The sequence below is a fragment of the Phoxinus phoxinus genome (genome assembly GCF_949152265.1).
Source record: "Phoxinus phoxinus genome assembly, chromosome: 8".
Classification (NCBI taxonomy): Eukaryota; Metazoa; Chordata; class Actinopteri; order Cypriniformes; family Leuciscidae; genus Phoxinus; species Phoxinus phoxinus.
In genome coordinates this window covers 34,991,206-35,018,569 of record NC_136883.1, presented here as the reverse complement: position 1 = coordinate 35,018,569, position 27,364 = coordinate 34,991,206, and the positions used below count along the sequence as shown (strand labels likewise).

The 27,364-nt window shown below is 37.9% G+C and overlaps 1 protein-coding gene across 2 annotated transcripts; it reads left to right on the top strand.

Annotated features, from left to right (window-relative positions):
• Window positions 1-1,191: 1,191 nt before the first annotated feature.
• capn12 (calpain 12) lies at window positions 1,192-27,102 on the top strand. 2 transcript variants are annotated; one of them, XM_079621600.1, is made up of 21 exons: window positions 1,494-1,818; window positions 2,906-2,975; window positions 5,346-5,464; window positions 9,144-9,277; window positions 9,607-9,778; window positions 10,024-10,107; window positions 11,606-11,691; window positions 11,782-11,856; window positions 12,335-12,510; window positions 13,367-13,626; window positions 14,391-14,402; window positions 14,511-14,719; window positions 16,087-16,123; window positions 16,224-16,298; window positions 16,413-16,458; window positions 17,085-17,146; window positions 18,018-18,086; window positions 18,377-18,455; window positions 19,198-19,314; window positions 23,773-23,825; window positions 25,495-26,300. In XM_079621600.1, the coding sequence occupies exons 1-21, from the start codon at window positions 1,546-1,548 to the stop codon at window positions 25,519-25,521; spliced, it is 2,235 nt and encodes a 744-aa protein (XP_079477726.1). In that variant the 5' UTR covers window positions 1,494-1,545; the 3' UTR covers window positions 25,522-26,300. The 2 variants fall into 2 exon arrangements, with proteins under 2 accessions (XP_079477727.1, XP_079477726.1); XM_079621601.1 differs by lacking the exon at window positions 14,391-14,402 and having other exon boundaries at window positions 1,192-1,818; window positions 25,495-27,102.
• The last annotated feature ends 262 nt before the right edge of the window (window positions 27,103-27,364 follow it).

Sequence of the window (27,364 nt, the reverse complement as noted above, 5' to 3'; positions counted from 1 at the left end):
TTTTTTCTCAGAATTGTGGAATATAAACTCACAATTGCTTGAAAAAAGTCATAATTGCGAGACATAAACTCGTAATTGTGAGGGGAAAAAGTCATAATTGTGACATATAAACTCGTAATTCTGAGGGAAAAAAGTCATAATTACGAGATATAAACTTGTAGTTGTCAGGAAAAAAGTAATAATTGCGAGATAACTTGCATTTGCGAGAAAAAAGTAAAAATTGCGACATATAAATTAGTAATTGCGAGAAAAAAGTAATAATTGCAAGATATAAACTTGTAATTCTGAGGGAAATAAGTCATAATTGTGAGATATAAACTTGTATTTGCGAGAAAAACGTAAAAATGGCAAGATATAAACTCGTAATTGCGAGAAAAAAAGTCATAATTGCAAGATATAAACTTGTAATTGCTAGAAAAAAGTTAGAACTGTGAGATTTTAACTCGTAATTGTAAGGGGGAAAAGTCAGAATTGTGGGATATAAACTCGCAATTACGAGAAAAGAAGTCACAATTGCAAGATATAGCCTATAAACTCATAATTGTATACTGGGAAGATGAATTGTGAGATACATTTTTTTTTTTTTTGGCCGTAAGTAGGCTACTTGTATTGTTGTGTGTGACTGAGGTCAGTTTCTAAAATATGATGTCCCACAATCCTGTGCAGTTTGACTTTTGGTGGAAAGAATAAAAATGGCATCTGACCGAGCAGCTATACAATGAATAAGCTTGCTTTTTTTTATGACTTAATTTCTATCTAGAAATAAGCATTGTAATATATTTTCTTAGTTATCTCTATAGCTCGCTTGAGTGACAGGCATTTGCCTTCGGTTTCAGACATGTCTGGTCAAAACTCGTTATAGGGAAGTAGGCCTATCATAAAACGTCATAATAGATACAAAAATTGTAGATTGTAAAACAATTTAAACATCAAATGAAACAAATGGGTAAAAATAAATAAATTCACATGTATTATGAGATTATCACTTCCTTTAAAAATAAAAACTTCCTGTAACACTTCTTTTCTAATTAGATATTATGCAATAATGAATGACTCTGCAGTTGTGCGTTTTTAAATATAAATATCATATTTAAAAATATATCGTTTTAGGCTATTAAAACATAATTTGAGTTTAACGTGTTATTCTGGATACTGTATAACTGAGGTAACGACATCGCAGTGCCATCTAGTGGTGCATGTGTTATTTCACACACAACAGATGTTCATTTGTTGGTTTGTTTCATAGACTGTAAAAAAAAATTGTTTGAATAAAACTTCCCGAAATAATATATATTCATCGACACCTATCTTAAAAAAAAAAAAAGTCCGAAAATATCCCTCAATGGATTGCTATGTTGATATCGAAACTTACTTCATTTGCTAACAGACATTTGAATCATCTAAATATTAACACGACTAATTTAGATCGATTAGCAGCCCTAGAAGACAAGATAGTCTGACATTATATAGGCTATTCTACGTCTCAAGTTTCTACGCCTCCCAGGCCAGTAAACTCGGGAGGGAGGGGATTGGGATTGGGATTGGATGGGATGTGCAGCTCCAAACTTTTCTGAGCTAAATCCCAGATTCGGAAAGTTGAGCACAGGACTGACGCGATCTGATTCTGAAGAGATGTCTGAGTTAGGCTCCATTGATAATCCAGTGAAGTTCAAGGATCAAGACTATGAGTCCCTGCTGCAGAAGTGTCTCAGATCGGCCCTTCTCTTCTCGGACACGGTGTTTGCAGCGAACCAAAGCTCCCTCGGGATTCCTGCGGATCCGGATCCTAAAAAGGCAGTAAAGTGGCTGCGCCCAAAGGTAACTTTTTTATCATCATATGGACTTGATTTTCCTTGACTTGATTCTTTCTTGATTTTCCAGAAAGAATGTTATAGGTTCAGATTGTTGCCATGCCTTTAATTTACAGCAGATTGATTTAATTGGTAGCCTACAGCATACACTGTAAGAAAAAGCAGAGTACAATAAACTTGGATCTTAAATGACATTAAGCAATGTAAAAACATATTTTGTCATAACTTATTGATCTTTTTTTTTTATTTTCTTTTTTTACAGTGTATAAGAGTAATTAGTGACCATATTCTACAATAAACTAGCCTACTGTTTATTTAAAAGACACATCAGAGAGTGATGCAGAAAACAAGAGTAATTGTCACTGATAACAAGCTAGTAAAGCCCACAGAACTTTATTGGGTCATTAAAGGTGATGTTGCACCTCAAGGGGAAATGCAGTTACTCTGTTACTCTCCCTTAAATATTTACATTTACAAATACAACCTGCATTATTTTCAACCACTTTTTGAATGTATTTATGGTTAAAGAATATATGACAGCATTCAGTAGAATCGACAGAAAAGTTAAATGTATGGAAATATATATATATATAAATAAATTAAAGCAAAAAGGCTTTTTTTATTTATTATTAATTAAAAAATTACTCAAGAGTGCAATGAGAAGATTTAAAGGGATAGTCGGGACCATTTATTCACTCTCATGTCATTTCAAACCTGTATGAACTTCTTTCCTCTGTGGAACAAAAGAAGATATTTAGAAGAATGTTGATAACCAAAGCATTTCAGTTCCCAATGACGTCTATTACATTTTTTTGTCGATGCAATGGAAGTCAATGGGAAACTAAACAGTTTAGTTACAAACATTCTTCAAAATATCTTTTTTTTTTTTGTTCAGCAGAAGAAATAAAGTCATACAGGTCTGGAATGACCATGAGGGCGATTAAATTATGACATAGTTTTAATTTTTGGGGTGAACCATCCCTTTAAGAAAAGTTCTCCTACGCATGCATATGCTTTCATATGTTCTGATCAACCCATCGCGTGTACTTGCAAATTGTTTTTGGCTCACACCCATCTCCTCTCCCCCTCTTCAGGAAATCACCAGTAATGCTGTCTTTGTTGAGGGCACCATGGGCACCACCGATATCTGCCAGGGCCAGCTGGGTGAGTGCATGCTCGTGTTAGCGCACGCTTGTTCATATTTCATGCCAGGATAATGGGATAACGCCTTACTGCACCTCTCAGAAACCAAATCACCCGAAAGCACCCTCAAGGCACGAGGGCTATCAGAGAAATATCCCTCTTTGGCAACGCTCCCTCTCTTCCTCTCCTTATCATGCAGATGCCCTCCTCCCCCCATCTTCTTCCACCCAGATCTTCCTCATCATGCTTAATGTACTGTCCCTATTCTAGCCCTTGTAGCCGCGAGACACTGCGCGGATCTCTGAGTCCCCGCTGAGAGACGCAACACGAGCCGCCGCAGGCAACGCACATCAAAAACAGCACAAGTGTACTAGAGACGGGGAGGGATGAAAGCAGAGGGAAGAAGGAGGGAGCGAGAGGCTGGATTGGCATCATCTGCACCCCCCTCCTTCACCCACCCCCCGTTTACACCCACCTAAAGAAGAACAATTATTGTGCACAGCGGGGATTGTTTTATTGTTTTGCCTCTCTCTTCCTCTGCACATATGGCGTTGATTTGGTGTTGATGGAAAGTGTTTTTGTTGACGTACAATGTTCAACATTTACATACTCCGCTTTATTCAGTGTTTCCCAACAATTTTTTTTTGTCTTATGTACCCCCAAAGATCCATCAGAAAGGGTCAAGTACCTCTTTATCAACACCAAACCAACAATGTGTGCCTTTTAAACTCAACAAAGTATTCAGTGAAATCATAATTTACATGAATAAGTAAATAAGATGTCTTATTATTATTAATATGTGAAATAGTTTTTGCTGAATGAACTCAGTTTTTCATTTAACATGCATTTTGATGAATGTAACTACAAAATCAAAGATTTTTATTTTAGTGTCCTTGTTACATATGTTACATGTACTTACCATAATAATAACAGTAAATTATGCATAATTACATGCAACTAACCCTCAACCAAATCCCAATCCTACCCTATCCCTATAGTACATGTAGTTCATTAATATTACTCAGTACTTAAATATATAACTACACTGTAACAATGACACTTTAAAATAAAGTGTAACCCTTTATTTTAAGGCGTACTTGTTAGTGTAATTATAAACTTAAGTACTGAGTAATATTAGCATAATTAACTACATGTACTTACTAAGTTAGGGTCAGGATGAGGGTTTGGTTTAGGGTTATAATTATGTATGATTTAATGTTGACCATTTTTCTCAGAAATGAGTTGCGCTCGTGTCCTTTGCAGTGTCTCACACGTGACACAGCATTCTACAAATGTGACGTTCAAGTTATAAATTCAAAATGGCCTCTTTAGACATTTGCTGCGTCCGAAATCGGTCACAGTCTGAGTAGGCACTACATTTGAGTTTACTTTGCAACCATTAAAAAAGTGTGTTATATTGTGTATGAATACGGGCAGAAACTCAGACGTACTACATCCACCATGTTGTTACTGTCATGTGACCTACCAGCATCAGTTGCGTCACTTCACTTCCATTCATAAACCCCCTCCTGTGGCCTCATGGGATAGTAAAGTGTAAAGTAGTGCGTCATCCGGGGAGTTTTCGCCTAATATTCTTTGAACACTATGTATTCGGACATAGCACTCTTTTGGCGGACTGTTTAACATACTATATAGTAGGGACGTAGTCGGTTTCGGATGTTGCGATTGTTTTCCTCATTCCACTGCCCTGCATTTCATGTTTTCACAAAGGTCCTGTTCACACATAATATGCCAGTAAAGATCTGCTTCTCTTTACCATTTCAGAAATACTTATCATTATCACAGCAACATCTGGCGACCATTTATTGTGAAACTCAACATTTCACGAGTTTTCTTGTGCCCGACTGTGGGCATGTGGTATCAAAGCAGTCGGATCTGAGCTTAAATCACGAAGTGTGTGTTTGCCACTCAGGATTTGGATGGCCTCTCTAAATAATACATGAACATCGCAAATGCATAACTAGAATAACAAGCGCATGTAAATAATCTCATTTGAATGGAAATCTACTCAAATAATGCCTTATTCTTAGCACTTCAAGCAGAAATTTTAATTTTTTGTTTTCAAGTGACTTTCCACATCAACATATCCAGGCCGTTTTCTTGCGGTCGGAAGATTAATTGGACGTACTCAGTTGTAGAGCTCTGTTTGGGGTTATTCCTATGGGAGCTGGTGTGTTAAGTGTGTGTTTTTTTGTGAAGTGTTGTTTCCCCCACACGGAGCAAACGAACATCTGTTACCTGTTACTGAGGAATGTGACACACAGCATGCCTCCTGCTTCTTCAAAGCTTGACCTTCCACTTTGTGTTTGAGGCTGTGGTCATGTGTTTGTACGTAAATGTTGAGAGGATTGTGTGTGTGTCGTACTTCAGGTAACTGCTGGCTGCTGGCGGCGCTGTCCTGTCTCACCATGCACCCGACCCTGTTTGTCAGAGTGGTCCCATGTGGACAAAGCCTGAGTGAATCCTACGCTGGCATCTTCCGGTTCAGGGTAAGGACGGCAAGAAACCGACAATAAAAAAAACAACAGTTACGAGACGCTCACAAATTAATGAGATTATCCTTTTGAAATAGTTAAATACGTCATGCTTTTCATCCACAGTTACGATTTAATCTTATATAAAACTAGATCAGTGACTATAATGAGTGATTGATAGGGAAAGCATGAAAGAACACATGAATTTTACATAAAGCGGGTCATTTTTTATAGTCCAAGTGGGGGTTTGAGAGGCTAGAATTTATATGCGTCTAGATTTGGAGATGCGATATATGTACGTACGTCCTCGGGAACGGTAATTAAAACCAGTCTTCTTTGACCTTACCATCACTAACAGCTGAGGTTCATTCCAGAAACAGCTCCTGTCATCTTCCCTTTGTCCCGATGACATCTGCATGTCCCTCCCCCTTTAAACATGCACCGCATTGGCACAAATTATCATAATTCAGTTGTCTGTTTTTCATTCACAGAGATGGAACATTGTGTTTCTGTTTGTATATTTGTTGCAGGCCCCTTTAAAATCAGCCTTAAACCCATTTGCTTAGTCTACTAATGATCTGATTGGTCAATAAAATCCAAAGTTTGGAATGATTACAATGAGCCTGAAGTTGCCAGCTGTCATGTATTAATGTTTTTCTACATGTTTTCACCGTTGTTGAGAACAAACAGCCAGAATAGTCCTTAATTTGTCCACCCGTAAGGGAATCCTGTCCATCTTGTTGCTGAGCAGGAACCGCCAGAGAGAGATACTAAAAAAAAAGCCGCACTTATATTGGTAGCCTGAAAAAAGAGACTCAAGACTTTTCACATGCAATAGAAAGTCACTCTGTGTGCATCTCACAACAGTTCCTATACGAGCGGTTTATAGATTATCGTGACAGAATATGCTAATTGAAGATCGTTAACTCCACATCAACATAAATTCATCAACTAACCAATCAGAGACGTCCTGTTGCTTCTACATGTTGTCACTTCTTCTTGAGTCTCTCCATCTTTGTCTGACTCCGTTTTAACATTAAAGGCAGAACAGTTTCTGTCATTTTAGTGTGTCTGTGTGAGGTAATCGCAGCTGCTAACACACACACACAAGCTCTTGAAACCCCGCCCTCTGCAGCAGCTCATTTGCATTTAAAGGGCCAGGCACAAAACGGTGCGTTTTTGCAAATCCTCAAAAAGTGACAACTTTAACATGCTATATAAAAATATCTGTGGGGTATTTTGTGCTAAAACTTCACACACACACTCTGGGGACATCAGAGATTTATTTTACATCTTGTGAAAAGGGCATTTACCACCCCTTTAAGAATTAATTTCATGTCACTGAACGGAAGAGAGGCTCTCGGGGGCGTAAACGTCACATGCTTTTGATTTTCCCGGCAAAAACGACCCGAAATCAGTCTACAGGCTTTCATAGACAAAGCTAGGAAGTCGGGGAAGGTCTCGTTTTTAAAGTTTCGTTACAAGCTGTTCATATACAGTATAGCTCCTTTAAACGGTTCTCTAGAAAAAGGTCAGTGAGAAATAATAGGCACATAATTATATAGTAAATTAGAAAAACTAATGCACAATTCTATCACAATTCAATAATTTCAAGTATGATACATATTTTTTGACTTTGACAAATTTAACTTCAAACACCATGTAAAAAATTGCAAAAATAAAACAAAAACGTAGCTGTTCACTTTTTCATGCATCTTTCAATAGCAGGTTGCTGTTATACAATGAGACACGGTATTAATAAATTACCCTCTGACATTTTTCTCACCTCCTCAGGGTTTTTTTGTTCTGAAGCACTAACTACTGCGAGTAGTCTGTAATTATTACTGCGATGTTATTTGTTTCATAGAGTTCACCTTGAAGCCTTGCAATAAAACAAGCCTCTACAGCTCTCGTGGCTTGTGTGCTGTGGTGTGCGTGGTTATGAGCGGAGGTTAAACCTGTGAGATAACAGCACAGTTAATTAAACAATCAAAACATATTAGCACTGAAGAGCTCTTATGGAAGGTTGCTCAGCGTTATGTAATTGTTATGCCGTTCTCATCATATAATTACACTCCACCTGCCGTAGTATTACATTCGGAGACTAAACAGGAATGTGCAACATGACTTGACCTGATCCAGGAGGGTTAGGGACAGGAGAGAAAGGAGAAAACAAGGAGTTAGAGGACTGTTGATTGGTGGACGGTTCCTGAAGTGTCTAGGCTTGTTACTGTAGCCCAGGGACATGGACACAGACTTGTGGACACACACATAGTGCAGTGCTACCTGCAGGCTGACATGTCCATTCATGCATGTCTATCATCACATACAGTCTTTCAGCTTCATGTTCAAGGGGTCATTCATACAGTTTCATTACATTCATTATTAATATGAATAGTGTTTTATACCAAAACAGTCATAATTTAGTTTTTCATTGATATTTTCCACCCTAAATGTGACCCTGGATCACAAAACCAGTCACGAGTCGCACGGGTATATTTGTGGCAATAGTCAACAATACATTGAATGGGTCTTTGAATACATTGAAAATTATTTATTTTTTATTTAATGCTAAAAAAAGGAGGATATTAAGTAAAGATCATGTTCCATGAAGATATATTCCTACCATAAATATATAAAACATTTATTTTTGTGAGTGAATGCAGCACAATCACGAATTGTCATAAATGAACAACTTTAAAGGAGATTTTCTCAATGTTTCGATTTTTTTGCACCCTCAGATTCCAGATATTCAGATCATATCTCTGCCAAATATTGTCCTATCCTAACAAACCATGCATCAATGGAAAGCTTGTTTATCCAGCTTCCGTATGATGCTGTATCATTTTTTTTAAATTGACCCTTGTGACTGGTTTTGTGGTCCAGGGTCACAAATAGTCTGTTTTTGTTGCTGTGCCTTTATGACTTTTATGTAAATTAAAGTACACTAGCGTTCAAATGTTTGGGTCAGTATTTTATTAAAATGTTTTAAAGAAAGAAAGAAATTAAGGATGTTTTTGATTCGGCAAGGATGCATTAAATCAACCAAGAGTGACATTAAATAATTGACACAAGATTTCTCTTTCAAATAGGCCTACATACTGTTCTTTTAAACTTTATATTCATCAAAGAATCCTGAAAAAAAAAATATATATATATATATGTGGTTTCCACAAAAATATGAACTAGCACAACTTTTGAGCTGAAGCACAACCAAAACAGTGATCTTCCACAAAATGCATGCAGTTTAACTGCTAGATAGTGTACCTTTAAATTTTAATAATATTTCAAAATTGTATATATTAATATTATATTATAATATATCTATTTTTTTGTTCTAATAAATGCAGCATTTGCAATCATAAGACTGTTTTTTTAATATATATATATATATAAAAACAAAAATCTTACCAACCCCCCATTTTTGAACGGTAATATTTTTCACATTTTTTCAAATTGCACATTTTCAAGTAAATGTTCGATTCTCCTAATATTACTAATTTAAAACAGAGGAAATATACTGGCACAAACTGACAAGATACTTTGGAGACCCATAAAGCAGTAAAGCATCCCACCTTTCTTTACCCGAATGTGCTTGTGTCACCCTCTCTCTCTCTCTCTCTCTCTCTCTCTCTCTCTCTCTCTCTCTCTCTCTCTCTCTCTCTCTCTCTCTCTCTCTCTCTCTCTGGTGTAGTTCTGGCAGTATGGTGAGTGGGTGGAGGTGGTAGTGGATGACAGGCTGCCTGTGAGAGAGGGCCGTCTGCTTTTCAGCTACTCTCGCACCACCAACGAGTTCTGGAGCGCCCTGGTGGAGAAAGCTTATGCCAAGTCAGTTCCAGCATATGTGTCCTCGACTGTGTGGGCCTGTGACTATTCATTACTGACACCGCTCACGTGAAGGCGTTATTTAAGGATAACTAATATTTAGTTAAAAATCATCAAATACAATCGATGGATGAGTAATTAATATGGAATCAGTCCAACCAATAGAAGCCAGTTATTCATGTGTGTGTGTGTGTGTGTGTGTGTGTGTGTGTGTGTGTGTGTGTGTGTGTGTGTGTGTGTGTGTGTGTGTGTGTGTGTGTGTGTGTGTGTGTGTGTGTGTGTGTGTGTGTGTGTGTGTGTGTGTGTGTGTCTCTATCTCTGTCTTCTGAAAGGCTGATTGGTTCTTATGGCAGTCTGAAAGGAGGGATTATCTCCGAGGGAATGGAGGATTTCACAGGGGGTATTGCCTACTCCCTCCCGGTGTCTGCTCGACCCCCACGCATGCTCTGGAGAGCCATCACCGCTGCCCTGGCCAGGAGCAGTCTGATCAGCTGCTTCATACATGTACAGACACAGTATATGACCATAATCATAACCCATGATACATCAGATACATCAGTTTAGCTTGAGAACAGTGTGACTGTGCTGGTCCACCAGCACTATACGGTCACCACACTATATACTGTACTACACTATAGGATTTATGCGGATCTAACCAGACTGGAACGACATGCAATTCATACTGGTCTATGCTGGGGTTGTCAGAAGGGTGTGTTCATGTTAAACACACATATGTTTTTGTGTGCCAGGCTACCAGTGTGAAGGACATTGGCATTGTGACATCAGAGGGTCTCATCAAAGGTCACGCTTATGCCATCACTGATACAGATAAGGTATGAGAATAAGGCAAATACACACAATTTCAGGAACATGAACATTGTAGGAATTTCACAAAGAAAAATATCTAAGAATTTTTCTTTTAATTGTGACTATTTTCTTTTAGAATTTGTTTCTATTGAATTTGAGGTGAAATTGATCTGGATGTTTCATTGCAGTTTTTGAATGATTTATCCAATTCGTGGGTTTAAATGCTTTTGTTAGTAGATTACAGTTTTCTACAGTCGCTAGGACACATTTCTCGATACTTGGGTCACTTTTTCAAAACTCTTCACACAGTGAGCACAACAGAAGTATATGTGGGCTAAACTGTGGATCATTTATCATTGCTTTGGCACAAAATGCATTCAATGACGACATCTTTCAAATTACATTAATTATTTTCTCACTTCGACACCACAACCGCCACAACTCTGTATACCTACAGGCCAATCTGCACATGCTTACACACTGATCTGAGAACTGTTAAACTTAGGTTCAAAACAATAACATAATACAAAACTGAATGAGACGGAAATTTCCTACATTTCTACAGTAATATTATAATGTAATATATTTCGAATCTAAAAATGTAATGATATAAAAACAATTGGACAATTGGACCAACCACAGCTGATTCCTATTGAATCTGTATCCTTGAATCGGTGAAAACATTGTATAAAGTTGTTAGTTGTTGTTAGTGTTTTTAGGTCATTGTTTTGTGGGTGATAAAGTGTGTTTGTTGGCTGTTAACCTTTGCTAGTGTTCTGGAACACTAGCAAATCAACTGTGTTGATCTGAGACATGAATGAAGTGATTTGGTAGTTTTAGTGCATTTTGAATGTGAAAGGAACTGCTGTGCCGAGCTGAACGTTGGTTAGGAGAACTGTGTGAAGAGTTTTGAAAAAGTGACCTAAGTATTGAGAAAATGTGCCCTAGCGACTGTAAAAAACTGTTATTGCCTAATATATACCAAATATTTCACATGCTCTGTTTGTGTGCGTGTGAGTCCTGATAAACCCTACATTATGTGGATAAAATGTCCCCACAAAGATGGCAATATCCAAAATTTTGTTTATTAATTTTGTAATATATTTGGAATATCCAAATCCTTCTCCTTTTGTGGAGATTTTTTGGTCCACATGAGGAAAACAGCTTATAAATCATACTAAGTGATGTTTTTTGAAAATGTAAAAATGCTGAAAGTTTTCTGTGAGTCTTTTGTTCAGTTGTAGGGTTAGTGTAAGGGGAGAGAATATACAGTTTGTACAGTATAAAATCATTATGTCTATGGAAAGTCACCATAAAACATGAAAACACTGTGTGTGTGTGTGTGTGTGTGTGTGTGTGTGTGTGTGTGTGTGTGTGTGTGTGTGTGTGTGTGTGTGTGTGTGTGTGTGTGTGTGTGTGTGTGTGTGTGTGTGTGTGTGTGTGTGTGTGTGTGTGTGTGTGTGTGTGTGTGTGTGTGTGTGTGTGTGTGTGTGTGTGTGTGTGTGCGTGTGTGTGTGTGTGTAGATCCAGAAGGTGTCTGAAGAGGTCTTCCTGCTGAGGCTGCGTAACCCCTGGGGGTTTGTTGAGTACTGTGGACCCTGGAGTGACAAGTGAGAAAGACTTTAGGAGCCCATTTTGTTTCCAGCATTGCATCTCAGAGCTGCTAAAGACTGGCCAATTGTGTTTGTGTGTGTGTGCAGGTGTAAAGACTGGGACTTTTTAGACAATGCTCAGAAGGCCAAACAGTTGGCCAAAGCTGACGATGGAGACTTCTGGTAGGTATACAAGACACTTTCCCACTGTTCAAACAGTCAAACAGGGGCTTTCATCTCGGGACATGCACACAAACATATATTTGTATGGGGAAAATAAATTGGCTTTAGCCTGATCATTTACTAAAGACGCAACCCATGGTTCCGGTGTAGACAGCGCCATTGAATGTATCTCACACACACACACACACACACACACACACACACGCACACACACACGCGCACACACACACACACACACACACACACACACACACACACACACACACACACACACACACACACACACAGTCTCTCTATCACTTATTATTGTGGAGGTGGAGCATTGCCAAACCTAAATCAATTAAATGCCATGAATTACAGTATATACACTACTAAGACTAATAATAATAATAATAATAATTGCAACTGCAGTCAACTCATCCCTTAACAGGCCATCTAGTTCAAATCTGCCTGTTCATAATGTACTTGTGTTTTTCAGGATTGGAGTAGAGGACTTTTGCCGTCTGTTTAATACAGTGGAAATGTGCAGTGTGAATCCGGACTCGATGTCGGGGGAGGCGAGCGATGACACGGCCACCCCGTCCTGGACACTGAGCTCACATCAAGGCACCTGGGTCCCAATGTGCTCTGCAGGGGGCAGCCGAAAATACCCCAGTAAGTGCATGTTTATTATGAATAAGTCTATATCAGCGGCTCTCACCCCACTAGGGGGCATCAGCGAACTGCCAAGGGGGTCTCAAGATGACTTCAAATTTAGAAGTTTAGATTTAGACAAAACATCAAACAAAACAATAAACAATAAACTTATTTAAATCAAGATTTAAATCCAAAAAAAACTTAAAAGAAAAGGTTCTATATAGAACCTTAAAGGGTTCAGTCAGGAGCTTCATATATAGAACATTCCCAGCATTCATTCATTTTATGGATTTAATTCTAATTAATTTTTTTTATAAAAATGTTATTTTAATTACATTTAATAAAATAAATGGCTTGTAAACATACTTTATCACATGAAAATAATTGAAATAACTTATTAAACATAAAAGTATAATGCAATCATTTAAGAGATGTCATCATTATATAGAACCTTTTTGGCATTAAGGGTTCTTTAGAATTGAGTCAAGAACCCTAGGGTTCTATGTAGAAGCCCATTGAACTTTGTTTTTAGAGTGCACAGTCTAATTTTAAAAGTGTTATTTCTAGACCTGGAAAAGTCATGTAAATTAATAAAATCTCGCTAAAATCCACGGGCATTTTTATAATGAGCATACATTCAAGTTTTTCTAGTTATGCCAAGCTCTACAAGGGGTCAAAAAAGATGAGAATGTGAGACTATAATATAATATAATATCATATAATATAATATACACTCAGACAATAGTAAAGTAAATCTTTGGTTATTTTTCAGCATTAATTATTTGCTCTAAGCATATTTTTTACTGTAATTTCTTCCTCTGCTTCCCGTAACCTGCTTCTCCCTGTATTCCTCCTTTACATTTCATCCCTGCAGGATCTTTCTGGAAAAACCCTCAGTTCCAGATGATCCTGTCTGAGAAAGATGTGGATGACAATGACTATGGAGAGGATGAGGAAGGGGAGGAAGGGGACGGAGAAGAGGATGAGGACGTCAGTTTAGTGGCTCCTGCGAGCAAGACTGGGAAACAGGGAGAGAAGAAGAAGAAGTGCACGATTCTGGTGGAGCTTCTCCAGAAATACCGCAGACAGAAAGATAAAATCAACTTCCTCTACATCGCATTTCACATCTACAAGGTAGGAGACTGGTTATAACTTTGAGGGTCTTCAACATTTAGAGATGGAGTAGGGAGCCAGTTACACAAGAGTTAGCTTTGGTTGTGTTAACCAAATTAAATTTTTTGTTTAATATAATTATTCTTCTCCAAAAATTAGTTTGAGATCAGTTATTAGCAGACCTGCAGTACCACTGCGCACCCCTTTAACTCTTTCCCCGCCATTGACAGAAGTTTCCAGCAATCCATGTTTTCACTGCTATACGGTAGGGGGCGCTATTACACATCTACTAAACAAAATACAGTTTCTGGATCAAAACACAGGAGAAGAAGAAGCAGAAAAAAGCACTCGTAAAATAATGCGAACATTACACAGGATATTAAAACTGCCTAATGTTACTGAATGAAATGTCGACCCAGTACGAGGTATAGGTCTGTGAAGCTTTGAGTGTGTTGATGGACTCGATCTACTCTCTCAAACTGTCTTTTGGATCATCATGCTGTAGATTTTTTATTAAACGTACCCACATTCAAGTGTTGATAAAAGCGTGAAGCTACTTTTTTTTAAAGCAGAGGCTCTGTTCTTCCTCTAGATATAGTGTATGTTCACATATTCATACAGCAAAATATTCTGGGGGCCATGAAAGTTTTAATCAAAAATGTTGGCTCTGTCTGGAAACTTTTTTTTTTTTAAACGCTGGCGGGGAAAGAGTTAAAGGCTCGAGTTGCAAATTCAGCTGGCCCTTTTGTGTTTCCCCCGTCTTACCTCTTCATTCTCTCTTCCAGGTCCCCTCTGCGGTGAGCGGCTGAGTGAATAATGAATATAAAACACTCATCTAAAACATTTCTTAATACATGACGCAACTGAAATACATACACACTCTTTCACATCTTTTCTACATTTAGCTGCAGGAAAAACCAGGATCTCTGGACCAGCAGTTCTTCTCCAACAACCGTGCGGTCGCTCGCTCTGGAAAGTACCGGAGCATCAGGAGCGTGTGGAGGAAGGTTCACCTGGAGCCTGGCAGTTACGCCATCCTAGCCTCCACCTTCAGGCCCAACCAGCAGGGGGAGTTCTTCCTCCGCATTTACACCAAAACCGGCAACATACAGGGGTACAAACAACAACAAACACCTTTGCTGCGTCTCAATACGCCTTATACTACGCCCTAAAAGTATGTACACTTTTTTTGTGAAAGGGGTGGTTGAATATGATTTCACTTTTCTAACTGTGTGTAATGTTGCTGTTTGAGCATAAACAACATCTGCAAAGTTCAAAGCAAAGGGAGATATTTTCTTTTAAAGAAATTGCTTTTTAAGGACTACAACAAACGGTTGGTAGGAACTACACGACATTCCTCCCGGGTTAGTGACATCACCGACCCTAAAATCTACATAAGCCCCGCCCCCGGGAAAGCATTTATAGATTATTAAGACAGAATATGCTAATCAATGACTAGAAGATAACTACACATAAGCTACATAAATTCACTCTTCTTGAGTCTCTTTATCTTTCTGACTCCGGTTTGAACATAAAAGGCTAAAAGTTTTTGACATTTTCAGTGCATGTGTGTGTGAGGTAAAAGCATGAGCTCTTGTAGCTCCGCCCCCTGTGCCGGGAGCAGCAGCTCATTTGCATTTAAAGGAACAGACACAAAACGGTGCGGTTTTGCTCACCCTCAAAATGCTATATAAAAATATATGTGGGGTATTTTGAGTTAAAACTTCACATACACACTCTGGGGACATCAAAGACTTATTTTACATCTTGTGAAAAGGGCATTATACCACCCCTTGAAGAAAAAGTAGATACTTTTGAGTGTGTAGCAGAAGATTAGACAAGCTTTGGGCCAAACTATCACGTTGCGTCTTTAACGGTTCCCGCATCCTGTCACAGTAAACTGGCCTGTCAATCATCTTGTCACAGTTAAAATCCTCCACATTTCATTTAATTTAATTTCCTACTATATCGGAGAGAAATGCAATAGCAAATGCAGTAGACTCTCCTCATATTAATGTATAATGATGCATTTAAAAGTTAATGGCCGAACAGATCTTTATAAAAGTCCACAGATGAAATATAGCATGGATAACATTACATATTTTTTTATCAGGTTAAACTTTGATTAGTCACTCAAACCTTTATTTAAACCTCTCTCCGCCATGTTTTGTAGTTTTATAACACTTTTTACTTGCGTTTGTAGTTCCTCCTCCAGAGCGCAATGGGTTGTAGGCAATATTAGCCTTTATAGTGAGCACGGATCCACACTTCGAAAATCCACCGGACAAAGTAGACCATCCGTGGACTTCTGGCATACTCTTTTCAACACGCAATGCTTTGGGACACACTTATTTTAATCTCACATACTGTTTAGGATGGAGAGTATGGACATTGAGTTGCAGGGCTTGTGTCTCTGTTGTGATTATGTGTTTATGTCTGTCCAGTGGTTAACCATATGACAGTTTCAAATCTGCTTTACAGATTCCAGGATTTCCCCTGCACCAACAACTACTCTGCGGTAAGACGTGTCCTGACTGAAATGAGAAAGAAGAACAACCGTCTGTGTGTAAATATGATATTATTATGTGTGTATCTGTCTGCATTGTGTGTGTCCATAGATGGTCATGTCAAAGCCAGCCTTACCTGAGGACCAGTTTAGGGTGCAGAAGTGGTTTGATGAAAAGGCTGGATCTGTAAGCATCTCGATCCCATCCAGTCACAATCTAGTGTGAATATTTGTGGGATTCAATGCTTATTAGTAAATACAACTGTTGTCTTCAAATATTTAATTGTTTTTCACTTTCCAGGATGACAGAGTGAATGCTGTGCAGTTTATGAATCTGATGAATTCAGGTCAGGATTTACACATTTAGCACAAGCTGTCAGTCAAGCAAACATGGTTGCTGTGCCATTAATGGCCACAAGGTGGAAGTTTCTTTTAGTGCCACCAATAAACTCAAGCTACACTCTAAAAAATGCTGGGTTGGTTCAACCCAATTTTGGGTTAAATATGGACAAACCCAAACATTGGGTTAAAAATTTAATTTAAAAATTGAACCCAACGGCTGGGTTTGTCCATATTTGACCCAAAATTGGGTTGAAACAACCCAGCATTTTTATATATTCACACACTATAAGAAAAAAGTACAACAGCAACTTTTTATACTGTAAAAATGTTTTATCCTTAAATAAATGATTAGTACTGTTACTGTATAAAAATATGTTGAACACTCAAATGACACTAACATCCATATGGGTTGCCTAAACTGATAAACCCCCTATTATCAGACACATTTAGTTTCAGAATAAATCAGTTGTGACAAATACATCCAGTATATTCCTGTATTCATATTCATATATTCCTGTAATGATATTAGTAAACACATATGTTTGCTTCTGGTTCACGACAAACACACAATCTTCAAAACAAGTGCTTTATAAAGTCATATTCCTGTTTATGTGTTTTAATTATGTTTTAGTGCTGGAAAAAGACTATGAACTTCCTCTGGAGACCTGCAGACAGCTCATCTTTGGAGAAGATGTATCCTTCTTTCATCTTGATGCGATGTTTTTATTATGTTTAATATATCCTTGTACATTACTGTTTAAAAGTTTATGGTCAATAAGATTTTTTTAATTAAAAAAATTAATGCTTTTATTCAGCAAGGATGGAATAAACTAATCAAAAGTGACACGACAGACATTTATAATGTTGCAAAAGATTTCTATTTCAAATAAATGCTGTTCTTTCATAATGTTTGTTTAGAAAACATGTATCATGGCTTCCACAAAAATCTTTGTGGCACTGCTGTTTTCAACAATGATAATAAGAAATATTTCTAGAGCAGCAAATCAGCATTTTAGAATAATTTCTGAAGGATCATGTGACACTGAAGACAGGAATAAATTACATTTAAAATATATCAAAACAGAAAAAAGTTTTCTTACATTTTTATTACTAAATGACCGTGAACCTGAACTTTTGAACTTCTGAAAAATTGGAATATCGTGCAAAAGTTCATTTATTTCAGTAATTCAACTTAAAAGGTGAAACTAATATATTATATATAGACTCATTACATACAAAGTGAGATATTTCAAGCCTTTATATGTTATAATTTTGATGATTATGGCTTACAGCTTATGAAAACCCCAAATTCAAAATTAGAATATTGTGAAAAGGTTTTCATAAGCTGTAAGCCATAATCATCAAAATTATAACAAATAAAGGCTTGAAATATCTCACTTTGTATGTAATGAGTCTATATAATATATTAGTTTCACCTTTTAAGTTGAATTACTGAAATAAATGAACTTTTGCACGATATTCTAATTTGTCCAGTTTCACCAGTATATATGTATATATTGTTTTTCTCCTATTATTTGTATATATTCTTAACGGCGGTGTGTAGACTGGAGGCAGAGGCCGTCTGAACAGAGCTCAAGCAGAGAAGCTGCTCACCTCCCTACGCAATCTGCAGGTATCTCAGTTCTCATGCGTGAAAAGGTCACTCTCAGCTTTGGCACAGTGTTAGAGAACACTGAGCTGTGACAACTATCAGGTTGTGTTTGGTTACATGGAGCTCGTCTTGCACAGACAAAAAGACCTTGAAATGTTGTTGTTGTTGTTGTTGTTTATCTTGTTGACGAACTCGATTGCTTTAGAGCTCTGTGCCAGTGTAATATTGAAGCTAAATCCCGATCACTGGCTTCCTTTAAGTGGCAAGAAAACACTGGGAAATTACTTGCTGAAATTTCTTTTCTTCCACAGTCTATATTTTTTCAGTTTGATGAGGATTCGTCTGGAACTATGAGTCCGTTTGAACTCAGTTTGGCTCTGAATGCTGCAGGTGAGCACATACACAGCAGAAGAATACAGTTGTCAGTCCTGTTTTTGAGTCCTTAATACGGTTACGTTCACACACAGTTCAGTTAATTATGGGAGTGACAACCGCATTCTATAACCAAACTCACAGCCGTACATTTTCAGGCATTCTCAGAAAACCTGCGCTGTGTGAACAGAACCGGACTGGACAATAGTTTTCTGTCACGTCCTACAGTGCGAGAGCCGCTCTTGCTGCACGAACACGTGTCTACCGAGTGTTGTGGGTTTGCATGTGTGTTTTTGCTAACTAAGTGTGATGGAGATACTCCAACTGAAGGCTTTTAGATCAACCGCAGCTGCTTCTGTCAGATTTCATGACTCAAGATGCTCCGATCTCCACCAGATATAAACACTGGAAGATTGAACTCGTGGCTCGAGTCTCATATCGTATCAAAACTGTTCAGTTTTATGGACGTCACCATCTTTGCTATTATTTTGGTCACTGCCTTGTGCTTACTGGTTAGAGAATATAAACTTGACTCCCGTTGCATGTTCATAGAGACAGTTTTCGAGACGCTACTGTAAGTTGCAGTGTGAACGGGACATTTCCAGACTGACACCTGGAAATAAATGTGGTTGTCAATCCCAAAACTGACAGTGTGAACGTAGCCATACGCAAAGACCACACCCTGTGTTTATATACAAAGAGAAATGTTCATTCTCTCCACTTCTCCTCCCCCTCTTTCTGTGTCCGCTCTTCCCCTCAGGTGTGGAGTGTGACAGTGTTGTGGAGCAGATGTTGTGGGAGAGGTTTGGCGCTGGTGAACAGTACCTGCCCTTCTATGGCTTCGTGTCTTGTGTTGCCAGACTGCAGGTGCTCTTCGGTAAGTCCTTCCATGACCAGAGAGACCATACTGGAATCTATATAGTCAAAAATAAATAAATAACCGGCCATATTTACTGGGAACTTAAAATGTGTCTATTTGTGCTCCTGGAAAATGTCTACTACTTAAAGTCACCATGAAATCAAAATTGACAATTCTTATTTTTTTAATGAAATATTGCAGAATTTATTATAAAGGATTTGTGCGTGCACATTTTCTTTTCTTAATCATAATCTTCAAAAATCTCACATGAGATTGACCAATAGCAAACCACAACCATCCAATCAATTCACAATGGACAAAATCAAGTCCCGCCAAAACAATTTTGGTTAGGAAAAAAATTGATACAATATTTTTTTTGAGCAATTAATTACCGTACATTTTTACACATCCTGACAGAGATGAGAGGATTTCTAATGTATCATAATTAAAAGTAAAGGATGTATATTAGGTGTTTCATTGATGATATGTTTTATATCATTCTTTTGCTTTAACAGAGAATTATGGGAAGTGTATGTGTTAATATAAATTTTTCTACTCGTATTTTGGATTACGCATTACATTTCATTTTTTAGGGTTAAAGGAAATGTCTGTAAACTGAACAGATAATGTACTGGCAGAAAATCACCAGTAGCTTTTCCCATTTTTCTATAGATTTTTTTTCTTCTTACAGTGTATTTTCGTCAAGCAAATAGTGTTTTCCTGGCAACCTTTGTTTCCATTCTTTATCAACTGTAAACTAAACGCATTCTGACTACATTTTATAGCCTTTTAAATGATTTAGGATCAGAACTGGTATGATTTTTTAATTAAAATGCCTAAAATTCAGAAAGTGACTCGATGTAATTTGAAGGTAGCATACAATACTGTTCAAATGTTTTGGATAAGTATGATTTTTTGAAAGAAACTAATGCTTTTACTCAGCAAATAAACTGATCAAATGAGAAGTAAAGACATTTAGAATGTTTCAAAAGATTTCTATTTCAAATAAATGCTGTTCTTTTGAGCTTTCTGTCCATCAAAGTATTAAGATAATATTAAAAAAGTTGCTGTATGTAACTTTTTCACTCTACGAAAGCACAAAAATACCATAATATGTTTGCATATTGAGGAAAAATGCTAAGTTCACATACTTGATTCTCTGAAAAACATTTCTCAACAAACAGTTCACAACAAAATGTGCGTTTCCAGGCTGGAATGTTAGTTATTATTTTGGTCTGTGATATTGCACGTTGCCAATTTGCCAATATTCATTGTCCATTGTTCCTGTTGCGTGTGCTCAAACTGGCAACCCATGTGAGCGCCGTCCAGTCTGAGGAGCATGAGGCCGGAAAAACGGCGATCTCCGATATTTTGAATCCGACTGCAGTACCTATTTCGACCACTAGTCATTCTTACAGACTGCACCTTTACGCAAGCACGATTGTTTTCAACATCGATAATAATAAGAAATGTTTCAAATCAGCATATTAGAATGATTTCTGATGGATCACATGACACTGAAGTCAGGAGTAATGATGCTGAAAGTTAAGCTTCGCATCACAGTAATAAAATTGTAATAATATTACACAATATTACTGTTTTTACTGTACTCATTTGATCAAATAATTGCATCCTTTGTAAGCATAAGAGACCTCAAAAACAATTAAAAACTTTTGAACAGTAGGGTGTGGTGACAGTTGATAAACCTGCTTGTTAATGCAAATATTCCAAACAGCCAATCATGCAGCAGCGTATCAGTGCATAAAGGCATTCACACATTTGAATGACAATCAGTTGTTGTTCAAACAAAACAAAAAACAGAATATAAAAAGTTTGACCGTAAAAATGATTGCTTGTGCGAGACGCAATGGTTTTAGTTTCTCAAAACATCCAGTGCTGTGGACAAAAATGCCCTCTTATTCAAAGAGGTCAGAGGGGAATGACCAGACTGGTTCAAGCGGACAGGAAGGTGACAGTAACTGAAGTAACCAGACATTACAGAAGAGCCTTTCTAAACACACACGCATGTCAAATGTGTCAGCAGCAGAAGATCATGTTCCTGCTCCTGTCAGCTAAGAATAGGACACTGAGGCTACAGTGGACTCACACTCACAAAAACTTGTCAGTAGAAGACTGAGAAAATAGAAAATAGTAGAAGTCAGTAGAAAAATATTTCCTGGTGTAAAGAGTCCTTTGGTGACATTCAGATGAAGGGGTCAAAGTTTCTTGCGTACAGTGTAAATCTATGGCAGCGTACAGAGGTAGGAAGGCAACAAGGCACATCCGAATGCAATGATCCTGTTTACAGTTGGTATTAAGATGCGCTTTGGTTGATTGGATCATAAGTAGACGAGGGAGACACATACTCGTTTACACCTGGTGTCACAATCACTTCTGTCCTGATTTCCTCGAGTGGAGGGTCTATGGGTGTGTAAATGTTGGGTTTTTTCAGATCTTTCGATCTAATGGATGAAATAAGCTCATGCAATTAACATATGAACATGACCGGAGACGACAAAAACACACGGAGAGCATCAGCTTTAGTTTCTGCTCTGATAGACACAAGACCAGCCGAACGCTGTGAGTGTGTGTTAGACATCAGGAATGGAGAACATTGTGCTTGGTACATTTTCCTTCTTCAAACCAAACTTGAGTCTCCAGCCGACAAAGTTTAAATCCCGTCTGGCTAGTCGCTTCCCATAAAGTTTTACACATTAGATCAGTAGACGGAGAGTCGGCGTCTTTTGTGGCTGTTCGACCACATGAGCGTTTACACCACGAAAGCAATCCAGAATGCGTTTTTGACTACCTAGTAGTAGTGTTTATTTATCCCCATAGGGAAAGTAGTTTGCAGTAAGCTCACACAGACATTTAAAAAATCACAGTTGGCATATACAAACAATAATTTTAAGCAAATAAATCTAATTAAGGATAACCAGCTGACCATCAATCAACACTAGAAGAAGTGTTGGTTTAGACCCCGTTTACTCCTGTATTTATCATCGTCCACTTGTGATCCGATCGACCAAAGCGCATCTTAAAGCAACTCTACAGAAAAAAATTACCTTAAAATAATGTTTCCAAACTCGTATCAGCGGTTCATCAAGTCGTGACAGGGTGAAAGGCACTTCTGGATTCGCTTTGCGGTCCTATATCTGCTATAACCACACTATGTAAGTTTGCCAGACTGGGTCGCGTTTCTGTAGTTCTAATGAGACATAAGAAAACTACAAATTTGGCTTGCTTTACGTCAAGCGTTACAATAGTCATTATTTTGTTTTTCTTCGTTTCTGATGTCGCAATACATCATACTTTCATGAAATCATGCAACATACTCGACCTTGTCTGTGGACATCGTTCATTCCAAAGCCGGCGCTGGATACACAGCGAGCGTGCGTGCGACGGTAGGCTAAATTATTTACGACAGCGGTAATGGACAATTCACCGTTCGCAAAGACCCGCCCCCCTTAGTTACTGTCGCTATGCCCGACAAGCTACGTCGCTCTCACGCCACACCATATTCTCACGCAGTGAGAAATACATCGGACCAGAGAGGAGACTGACAGACAGGACAGACCAGGTTACTTTTCAGTTACTTTTGATATTAAATGTATTAAACAAAGTCTCACCTTTTAAATTTGGTCATTTTTTTAAAGAAATTGAAACAATAAATACAGTTTTGTGGCTCTTTAATGTGTCGTGACAGATCGCTGTGTCGCCTCAGTTAAAGCTCCTCGTGAACCGATCATCTCTTCCTTCTAGTTCATTTATAGCATCAAATTAACATGAATGAACATCAGAAGGAATAGTTTTAACTGCGGAAATACGTCAGTACACTCCGCTTCTCAAGTTCAAATCCTCCTAGATCTACTAACTCTCCTGACTGCTTTGTCCGACAAAATGGCGGATGGCGAAGTATGATTGGTCAGATCACCTGTCAATCAAGCTCCCTGCGAAGGGTCAATTCCGCTTCCAACCTGTAGGGCAACCGCAGAGAAAAAGTTATTTAGTGTTGCTTTAATACCATGTGTAAACAGGGCCTGAGATACCTGCCCTTTAAACACCTGAATGCTGCTTATTCAAACACACACATACACAAACAAAATGAAAGTTCAATCAGATACGTCACTTTCATACAGGGTTGAATACAAAACAAAAATGTATGCATAAACGCCACTTTTTCCTAAGCTACTTATTAGAAATTTGTACCTTTTAAAAGTAGGCACTGATTATATGTAGTCATTTTGTTTAGATTGAATTTACGGTATGATCATTTACATATGGTTATCGCTCTCTGCATCCAGTGTGAAGGTAAATATAATCATGTAGCACTGCATCTCATCATGATGTTTATTGGCAAGCTTCAAAGCTGTCGAGATGATGTCCGTGACGTTATCATCGGTGATGCAAGTGTGTGCGCATTGTCTGTAAACATGTTAATTGGGAGGATTCAGCTTGCTGATTGTTTCTTCTCAGATCTTTACGAGTCGGAGACCAACCCAGAGGTGAAGGACAAGGGCATCAACGCTGTAAGATCAAAACCAGCTCAATTCTTTCAATCTCTTCCACAGTCATCTTCGAATCCCCTCTGACTGATGTTAAAATTATTAACACTAAATAATAATATCAATCACACACAGCATGTCCAGGTATAGTCAATATCAAGTTGATATAAATGTGTCTTACAGATATTTATAGTCAATAAAAGTACAGTAAACAAGGCAAGCTGTGTGATTATTTTAAATGTATATTATTAATACTAAAATAAATAAATCCTATTTTGATTTCTTCAATCCTAGAGATGGTTTAAAAGGATAGTTCACCCAAAATCCTGTCATAATGTCGGTCTGTATTTCTTTCTTATGTGGGACATAAATGACAATTTTGAGAAATGTCTCTTAGTTTTTTAAACATTTTTCAAAATATTTTTATATTCCACAGAAGTAAGAAAGTAATACGGGTTTAGATCAACATGTGAGTAAAAAAACCTCGTGTGTTTTTCACGTGGCGCTCAAAAAGTACAGATTTTTTTAATGAAATAAATGAGCTATATTTTAATTCAATAATGTTTTTTATTTAATATTTTGTATGTTTTGTGGGGATTTTATGGTACTAAATTATATTTACGTAGTAGTTATAATCCATTTATTCACTTTTTGAGCATAGACCTGAAAATTACATTTCCAGATTTAAGATTTTTTAAATCTTAAAGAATTTAAGACGATTAAAGATTTAAATCGTCATAAATCTTGAATGCTTTGGAGCACAGACTTAAGTTTGGTCTCTTTATAAAGACGACACTTTAAAGAAGACACACAAAAATACTATTTTAAATTTTTATATGAAATATCTATTTTCCAAAACTTTTTTTACTCTAAAACTGCGAGATAATCAAATCAAAGTTGTGTTCCAATTTTGGGTCAATTTAAAAAAAAAAAAAAAAAAGCTTTCAGTAAGATTGTTTGGGCGGAGTACCAAACGTTTAAGATGAAATTATTTCCCAATCATTTCCAATGCCATAATTTTTGACCACGAGAAGTACAAGTGTGACTTTTATTTTTCCAGTGTGTGTGTGTTCACATAGCAAGTGTCAAAACCTTTACCAAGTTTCGTACCAATCTGATACATAACATAAACATAACCAAAGAACACCAGAGCGATAAATTCAAAGTTCTGTCATGTAACTCAAGATGTCGCAGGCTAATAGGTCCTTAACTCAATCTTCTTGTAGTTACATCATTCTCTATAGGGCACAGCTGATTGGTTTCTTGCTGTATCAGTAGCCAATGAGCACACTGCTCAACCTTCAAATACTTGGTCAGCAGTTGCAGCGCACTTTCAGAAGCCCTCCACCCTCCCCAGCTCCACCTGTCTAAATCTGCTGCTGGTTATTTATGAACACTATATTGTACAGCAGCAACATCACAGCAGCGTGTCGTGTGTGTGTATTGGCAGTAGCAAGTCCTTTACTTGATCTGTAGCACTGTAGCAGATCTATTTCGCCAAGACCAAACACATCAACATTGTCAAATCCATTACCATGCCAAACACCCCGAGAGTTGTCATGACAGAAATTAATTTTTTTAGGTGAACTATCCCTAAGGTTATATGTATCGATAGCATGTATGTACAATATAAGCCTATATGTATTAGTGTGCACGGCACATTCACTGAATCGTGTCTCTGATCTCTGTGCAGTGGCTGCTCAGGCTGTTGGCTGTGTGAGCCTGTCCAGACCCGACACCTCAGCGGGACAGTTCTGCTAGGCCAAGACTCCTCTGACGTCATCCACCTGGGTCTACGTCTCCTACATCTCCCCCCTTCTATCTCATGTGTGATCTGTGGACCTTTGCCCTGCAGTCGCATCAACCCACTCACTGCTCCATCAGTTGGTCAACACTGCCTGCATACACAACATTTCATCCCCCATACATTCACATTTAAAAGATTTTTACTTGTCATTTAACATTTTATCATCATTTTCTCACCCTCATGTCGTTCCAAACCCATTCTTCTGTGGATCTAAAGAAGTTTTTTAAGCAGAATGTGCAAGTTACTATTTTTGCTACAGTTGTGATCACCATTCACTTTCATTGCCAGGAAAAGAGCAGCGTGGATATTCTGCTAAATATCTACTTTTGTCTTACAGATGAGAGAAATACATACGGGTTTGTAATGAAGGTAAATGATGACAAAATGTAAAAACAATTTTAAAATCTATACCTAAAAAGCATTGTAACACATTTAAACATTTTTTTAACAGAGCTGCCAATTTAACCTGTTAACTTAGTGATTTAGTGGCAGCAAATGTTGATATATCCCGTGTAACAAGCAGCCTAATTGCATCTGTTTTTCATTCGTACAGCATGACTCGTACTTCCTCTTGTACTTTTTCCCTCTTATGAACATTATGTATCTCTGCTTAATGTCTTCAAAAATCAAGAATGTTTTTTTGCTTCCAAATATAAAAGCACCAAGTCATAATCTTTCATCACAGGGCATTTCTATATTAATTTTTTTCTGTGCGTATACCTACACCTCCACACACACACACTCACTCACTCACACACACACATTGTTCAGGGAGCGAGATAGTAGCTGTGGGTATTAAAAGCGATGTCTCAGCTGCCCTGCACGCACCGGCTCTATTCTTATCGCTCTGACGCCACGCACAGCGTCATCACGCCATCGCTCCCTCCTCCGCTACGCTCTCCCTGCATCCCTCCCTCCAGCTCTCTCTAGTAACTGTCTCATTCTCACAATCTGCTTCCTCCTCCTCGCGTACCCTGCGCTCGCTCACACATGCGCGTATGCTCACACACACACACTCACTCGTACGCGCTTGTCCTCACTCCCGCTGCTCCTATTAATAGAAACCTCACACAATGCTTCCTCCCTGCCGTAAGGTGACCGAACAGAGGTTGCCCCCAGCAACAGTCCACACATGTCTGTCATTGCTCTCTTGATCACTTCCTCTTCCATACTTTGCCAGTTACATCTTGTACTTTTTAGGCCATAATCCTTTTGTGTATTGGCTTTTCTAAAAGCTACTCTTGACTCGGTTATCTCTGTCTGCCCGTCCTGCTCTCTGTCTGTCTGTCTGTGGGCAATAACTTTTTAATAATATCTGGAGAAAGTCATCCGTTAGTGTTGACCAGAAGTATGCGATTGGAAATCGGCCATCTTTGCTCATGGACGCTCATTTCGGCTACTTGTTTTTTTGTACCAATCACTTGAGTTGCAAATACCATGTGACTGATTACTCTAGAGTTGAGTAGAGTAAAAATGCGCATAAAAAAACTGTATGGAAATGTTGCTCTATTCGCCAATATTTTTTTTGATATTCCAATTATCCAATTATTCCAAAGTTAATTTAGCAACTTTGGATGAAAATGTAGCTAATGAAGAAAGTTGCTTTTGGTGCCCAGATAGTGTAGTTATGGCATCTACTTGCACACATTCTTCCTTTAAAATAATAAATAATATATTTATATGTTCTGTCCGCCAATGAAAAACTAAGACTTTACAATTACGATACACTCGGGACACTATGAATCAAATATCTAAC

Bases quoted from the DNA above. Each gene is read 5' to 3' on its own strand.
- capn12 (XM_079621600.1), top strand. From the start codon at position 1,546: ATGGGATGTGCAGCTCCAAACTTTTCTGAGCTAAATCCCAGATTCGGA. The intron at 11,857-12,334 runs GTAGGTATACAA...TGTGTTTTTCAG, and splicing joins GCTGACGATGGAGACTTCTG to GATTGGAGTAGAGGACTTTT. The intron at 19,315-23,772 runs GTAAGTCCTTCC...GTTTCTTCTCAG, and splicing joins CAGACTGCAGGTGCTCTTCG to ATCTTTACGAGTCGGAGACC.